Genomic DNA, 7,407 nt, shown 5'->3' with positions numbered 1-7,407 from the left:
TATTTTTTATCAAGTTGTCATGGGTAAAATTCTACTTTAAGTCACCTTAACCCTTTTACGCCAACCACACACAAATGTGCGGCCTCCCGGTGTCTGGGACTAGACGCCGAGCGGCTGCACATTTGTGTTCATGTAATGAAAAACATATGTGCTGAGAGCGCACATGTGTGCTCCCAGCACACATGTGCGGTACTCACGGAAAGGTCCCGGTCCGCTCTTTCGATCGGGACCTTTCCCGATCATGTGACCGCCGTGACGACGCATCATGGTGCTCACATGATCCCTAAACCACGCCCCACCAGCCCCGCCCCCCAGCATTTGAAACTCTTAAAGGGCTGGGAGGCGCCGGTGGGAAGGGGTTAATCAATGGGAAGTCCTTTCACAACACTAGATATTAAAAATAGGGGAGCTGTCGCTTCTTATGTATGTACCCAGCAATAAAAAAACTTGTCAGAGGTTCGTACTCTACTCTCCCATACAAACCAACTTGGCTTTAGACATAGTCTTGGTTCTAGAATTGTATTGGGTTTCTAACAGAGATGGATGACATAGCAGACATAAGATTGATTTTGACATACAACGCAAAGAGAATATACAATAGTAGGGATTGGATATATAGCACTCATATTAAAGATCGAATAATATATACAGTATAAAAAAAGGCAAAAAAACAAAAAGTCCTCAATGATATGAGTAATTAAATAGAAAAAATATTTCAGATTAATGAAACCAAAGTTCTAAGTAAAAATGAAGGTGGCGGTGGAATGGATTCATATGACCATATAGGTAAAGACCAAAGATAAAAAAATAAAAATTAAAGGTAAAGATTACCTACCAGTATATATAGATTAGTTTCAAAGTAATATAAACTAATTTAAAAAAGTGAGAATAAGAGAAAAAATAAAGATAAAATGACAGGAAAAGTAAAGAAAAAAAAAGTATTTAAAGGAACAGGGGAGAGGGGGAGAAGGAGGAAGGGAGGGATAAGGAGTATGGGGTTTTCCTAACCGGCATCACTGCCGTGTGACTTTAAGTATTTATTTTCTAACATGTCCACCACCTTTTACTACATTACACTCTCACAAAACAGCTTGTTATTTTAATTATTTTTTCATCTTTTCTATTGTTCCTACTTATTTTATAGCTACTTCTCATATCCCTACAATTAGAGCACTTTAACAAGTGTAGAAAACAGGCTGTAAAGGAATGAGCTTCACACTTTTATTTACATTCAAAGAAAATCATGTTATACAGGTCAGTTGGAAAAAAAAACATCATCTCAAAAAAATTGTATCAATTGCCAAGACACTAGATGTAAAGGTTTAGAAATTAGTAAAGCCAGTTTTAATTTTAACAATATAAAAAGGAGCTAATAGTTACATAGGTTGAATAAATGATGTTCATCAAGATCAGTTATAAGTAAAAAATACATATATAGTATTGCATTTCTATAATGCAGAGTTTATCTGTAGGTGGAGAAGAAAAGGTTATTGATTTGTGTAGAGATAAACCGTACAATGCCAATTGTAAATGTCTGTGACAAATATACTAAAAAGACGTAAACCAAAAAAGAACAATTTGAAGAATTATGAAGGCTTAATCCAGTCAAGGCTCAAATTTTTGTTATAGTTTGATATTGGTTGGTGCCCCAACAACTGGTTTTTACCATCACTTGGTAAACAAAGATAGCAGCTGTAGAGTAGCATCTGATCCATAGGAAGGAAAAAAGGTTCAACTTGCTCCAACATAAGGAAAAAATAATGTCTCGATCCCCCAAAACAATCAGATAGCCCTCTACATCAACATTCCACAATGTTATTTGTTGATAATATTAGTAACTATTCATATACAGTATTAAAGGTAAACAGTATATTGTCAATTTGTAATGTCTGAAACAAATATACTACATAATTACATAATTAGTCTGGCTGAAAAAAGACAAAATTCCATCCAGTTCAACCATAAAAATAAAAAATAAAAAAAAGACAGTACTAAAAGACATTGATCAGAAAAGGAATATTTCAAAGAATTATGAAGGCCTCATCCAGTTGTCAGTATAATTTTTGCAATAGATTGATATTGCCCACTAGTTTTTACAATCACTTGAGGGCTTCAACAGCAGCACATTTCTTGGTCTTCTCACCAGCACCGCTGTGAAGCCAAGAAAGACACTGTGTTTCCACTAGTTTCAGAGCAAGGTCCATTAGCTGGACCAAGTAGATATAGACATAGATTTAGACAGAAACTTTGCCAAAGTGTAGATACAGTATATGTGGGGGTGTGTTGGCGTGGCCTGACCCCTAAAATAACCCCTCTTCTTGGCAATCCAGGTTATTAGAACTTTTATGTCTTGGCACATTTTAGAAGACCATGCCACATTTCCAGACATGTCTCTTTTAGTTTTGAATTGCTTGCTATGATAAAGGCTGAGTGGAGTAATGTGGGAGCGTTCATTACAACGCTGCTCAATACTTTCCAGGGACTGCCTCTTGACTGGGATTCAGATGCAGTAAAGCAAGCACTTACAAATAACACCACATGACAAAATAGGAAGAGGACCATACTCTTGACAACATTAAAGTGGACCTCTAAATGTGGGTTTTTAAAGCTTGTTCTACTGCTTTTCATCTGCATGCTGTGCATCCAAAGAGAATGAATTAATAGACTGACTGCAACACAAAATATTATGAATGGGATTGAGGAGGGCACAAAGAAGATGATCAATCGGTTGAAACCATTTAGTATCAGAATATCATGACTGGTCATATTGTTCATGGCACCAGCTGTTGTGTTTTGTAGCTCTAGATAAGCAATGCAACAACCAGCTGGAAAACTGAAAATCAGGGATATCACAAGAGAAGCCATCAAAAACCAATGGACTAGTCTGGAGATTCTGGGCTTCAGGAAGATGAATAATTTATGGCTGAAGTTTGTAATCTTTACACAATAAAATACACAGAGGACAGTGGCGATCCAGAAGTTGGCGAGGATCAAAAACATACTCGTTGCTAAAGTTGCTGAGAGAAAAGCATATAATCGAATCAACCAAGGAAAAGACAATAAAAGTAAATAATATACCAAACTGAAGAGCATACGAAAGCTTCTGAAGATCCCCAGACAGGTGAGGATCTTGTCACAGGTGCCCAGAGTTTTCAGCTCCTTCCATTTCCTCAGGTGAACAACCACAATAAAAACATTTATCATGATTCCCACAAAGCACTCAGCCAACAGGACAGCTGTAAATATTTTGTTCAGAATGAAATCCATAGTATGAAATGAGATCTTCCTTCCCAGACAGATACTGTATGTAGACACTTGACAGTAGAGTCCTCCAGCAGGTTGTGTGTAATGATCAGGATACGCTGAATGTTATATAGAGAACTTGTTCCCGTCGCTCATGCAAATTCAAGAAAAGAGTTTAATTTGCATGAATTGCTGTCTCCATGGAAAATATGATAGATTGATGATGATTTAGAAAGTTGCAGTCTGTCAGAGCTGTGTTTGCCACTTGTAAATGTGTCCTTGTTACTTATATAGAAAACATAGATCTATAGGAAAAAAGTATGTATTCCAAAACTGCAGAAAAAGTGATCTATATATATATATATATATATATATATATATATAAAGTTTAAAGCCCAACACTGGGCAAAAAAAAGGTTTTCGCATGTAGTAGGGCTGTGCCTGCACTGCATGGGTTAACTGCTCATTTTCGTCTACGGGATTGGAGAAAGAAGATATATACTTACCTTATCCTCCGATCCTCCAGGTACAAGACAGGTCCAGCGCCCCAGTGCTCAAGTAGTCTTGAGCTGTTTACTGTTCCTAACATTATCAAGCCCAGAGGAGGCTCTGTAGACCAGGATCAGTCCACCGCTGGACTATGGGGGAGCGTTTTTTTCCAGTGGAATGAAGGATCAGGAGAGTATAAGCTTTCTTCTCAGACCTAGATAGCAGTTGCCCCACAACTGCATGGTAAAACCTTTTCTCTGCCCAGAGTTGGGTTTTAAAAGAAGGATAAACCTCATGGACTATTTGGTCTTTTTTGGCCATCACCCTTCTATGTTTCTCTGTTATTGCCTACAATAAAGCGTCACTAACATTAGGAATCAACTGATGTTCTTAGAAATTTTTACAGCAATCCGATTCCTCTCCAACTAAACTTTTAAACTGTTGAAGAATCTCTGAATAGGCTACACTAAAAGCTACCTGCTCATTCCCTCATAGTCCATACCCAAGGCCACATCCTCTTATTCCTCTGATGCCATTCAACCCTATTGGACTTTGCTGTAGAGGACACGAACATAGATGATGAACCTCTACATAGAGGATGGATCCCTATGATTAAGGCTAGAGATGAGCGAAGTATTCAAAAATTCGATTCGACTGATTCGGCGAATTCGTGAAAAAAAATCGATTCGAGTCGAATATATTCGCTGCGATTTTAACTTATAAAAGGGTGTTTCTAGGCTTCAGAGAGCCTTTATATTAGTGCAGAACACTGTACCTTTAATTTAAATGCCCTTGGAGTCTGCTGGGGAAGAGAAATAATACTGTCAGTCAGTATGACATGCAGATGAGTGCCGTCGATCTTAGAATCACCGCACACTTCACTCATTTGGGCAGTCACGGGGCCAAAACCAGAGTGTGGAGCCACAGTGTGGCGGTGGAGGCAGCAGCAATGGGAGGCCATACAGCACCCTATGACAAAATGGAACCCACCAGCAGTGTGAGGAGACCTGAAAGTGGCACATGGCAGAGTGTGGCGATGGAGACAGCAGCAATGGGAGGCCGTACAGGGACCCACGCTGCTGGTGGAGCTGCCACTGCTCCTACCACCCCACCCCTCCCCTGCTGCCATGGCAGCGGAACGCGAGCGCACAGGGCCCACAGTGTCTGAGGATGGACGTTGGCGCAGAAAGGCAGAGACCAACTGACTACATAGGTGGTTTTTATAGTACTTTATTTTGGCCTCCCTCTCAGCAGGTGTGAAAAAGGCCACCATTTTGGAACGGTAGCGAGGGTCCAACAAGGTGGACAGCCAAAAGTCATCCCTCTGTCTGATGGTTATTATTCAGCTGTCGCTACGCAAGCAACCGAGCATGCTATGGGCCATTTGTGCCAAGGAATGCGAGGGACTCCCTGCCTCCATCTCCACAGCATACTGCCACGGTGCGTCTGGGTCCTCTGTCTCCTCCTCCTCCTCCTCTACCAGATGCTCCTGCTCCTCCACTCCTGTCCGCTGAGTGGAAAAACCACCCACTTCACTCAATAATTCCTGAGCACCAATGTCCTCCTCTACCTCCTCCTCTTCTTCCTGTCCTGCCCCCACAGGGGTCATGTGGCGTTGAGATCTGTGCGCCACGTCTACCGCACCCTGACCAGCCATTGTTAACAGCATTTGTTCCAGGACGTGCAACAGAGGAATGACGTCGTTCATCCCATAGTCCTGCCGACTCACGAATAGCATGGCCTCCTCAAAGGGCCTGAGCAAGCGGCAGGTGTCACGCATGAGCTGCCAATGGCTGACATCGAAGTTACACAGGGGAGTACCTTTATCCGCTTGTAACATCAGGAAATCGGTGATGGCCTTTCGCTGTTCGTAAAGGCGGTCTAACATATGTAGGGTTGAATTCCACCTTGTTGCAACGTCACAGCATGAGGAGTCGGTACAGGGGCCCATGGCAGATTAGGGGCCTGGCCGCAGCAATGTGAGGCCCGTAATCTGCCAGCACCCTATGACAAAATGGAACCCAGCAGCAGTGTGAGGACACCTGAAAGTGGCACATGGCAGAGTGTGGCGATGGAGACAGCAGCAATGGGAGGCTGTACAGGGACCCATGAGACACTGTGGACCTGGCAGCAGCGTGAGGAGGCGGTACAGGGACCCATGGCAGATTAGGGGCCTGGCCGCAGCAATGTGAGGCCCGTAATCTGCCAGCACCCTATGACAAAATGGAACCCAGCAGCAGTGTGAGGACACCTGAAAGTGGCACATGGCAGAGTGTGGCGATGGAGACAGCAGCAATGGGAGGCCGTACAGGGACCCATGAGACATTGTGGACCTGGCAGCAGCGTGAGGAGGCGGTACAGGGGCCCATGGCAGATTAGGGGCCTGGCCGCAGCAATGGGAGACGCCCGTAATCTGCCAGCAACCTATGACAAAATGGAACCCAGAAGCAGTGTGAGGAGACCTAAATGTGGCACATGGCAGAGTGTGGCGATGGAGACAGCAGCAATGGGAGGCGGTACAGGGACCCATGACACACTGTGGACCTGGCAGCAGCGTGAGGAGGCGGTACAGGGGCCCATGGCAGAATAGGGGCCTGGCCGCAGCAATGTGAGGCCCGTAATCTGCCAGCATCCTATGATAAAATGGAACCCAGCAGCATTGTGAGGAGAACTGAAAGTGGCACATGGCAGAGTGTGGCGATGGAGACAGCAGCAATGGGAGGCGGTACAGGGACCCATGACACACTGTGGACCTGGCAGCAGCGTGAGGAGGCGGTACAGGGGCCCATGGCAGATTAGGGGCCTGGCAGCAGCTATGGGAGGCCCGTAATCTGCCTGCACCCTATGACAAAATGGAAAACACCAGCAGTGTGAGGAGACCTGAAAGTGGCACATGGCATGACACACTGTGGACCTGGCAGCAGCATGAGGAGGCGGTACGGGGGCCCATGGCAGATTAGGGGCCTGGCAGCAGCAATGGGAGGCCCGTAATCTGCCAGCACTCTATGACAAAATGGAACACAGCAGCAGTGTGAGGAGACCTGAAAGTGGCACATGGCATGACACACTGTGGACCTGGCAGCAGCATGAGGAGGCGGTACAGGGGCCCATGGCAGATTAGGGGCCTGGCAGCAGCTATGGGAGGCCCGTAATCTGCCAGCACCCTATGACAAAATGGAACACACCAGCAGTGTGAGGAGACCTGAAAGTGGCACATGGCAGAGTGTGGCGATGGAGACAGCAGCAATGGGAGGCGGTACAGGGACCCATGACACACTGTGGACCTGGCAGCAGCATGAGGAGGCAATACAGGGGCCCATGGCAGATTAGGGGCCTGGTAGCAGCTATGGGAGGCCCGTAATCTGCCAGCACCCTATGACAAAATGGAACACACCAGCAGTGTGAGGAGACCTGAAAGTGGCACATGGCAGAGTGTGGCGATGGAGACAGCAGCAATGGGAGGCGGTACAGGGGCCCATGGCAGATTAGGGGCCTGGCAGCAGCAATGGGAGGCCCGTAATCTGCCAGCACTCTATGACAAAATGGAACACACCAGCAGTGTGAGGAGACCTGAAAGTGGCACATGGCATGACACACTGTGGACCTGGCAGCAGCATGAGGAGGCAGTACAGGGGCCCATGGCAGATTAGGGACCTGGCAGCAGCTATGGGAGGC

General features: G+C 45.2%; 1 protein-coding gene across 1 annotated transcript; it reads right to left on the bottom strand.

The window, feature by feature from the left end:
* Nucleotides 1–2,099: 2,099 nt before the first annotated feature.
* LOC149431672 (taste receptor type 2 member 41-like) lies at nucleotides 2,100–6,403 on the bottom strand (the record flags this gene model as incomplete). The annotated part of the gene is made up of 4 exons (XM_089665370.1): nucleotides 2,100–2,207; nucleotides 2,854–3,017; nucleotides 3,096–3,236; nucleotides 6,383–6,403. Coding segments are annotated over 4 exons (434 nt in total), but the record flags the coding sequence as incomplete, so codon positions are not given.
* Nucleotides 6,404–7,407: the final 1,004 nt, after the last annotated feature.

The sequence above is a fragment of the Staurois parvus genome, unplaced genomic scaffold, assembly GCF_062004578.1.
Source record: "Staurois parvus isolate SC_StPar_1 unplaced genomic scaffold, SC_StPar_1.0 ptg002181l, whole genome shotgun sequence".
In the NCBI taxonomy this organism is placed as follows: Eukaryota; Metazoa; Chordata; class Amphibia; order Anura; family Ranidae; genus Staurois; species Staurois parvus.
Note: the sequence above shows the minus strand (reverse complement) of the source record. Positions and strands in the feature narration are given on the sequence as shown.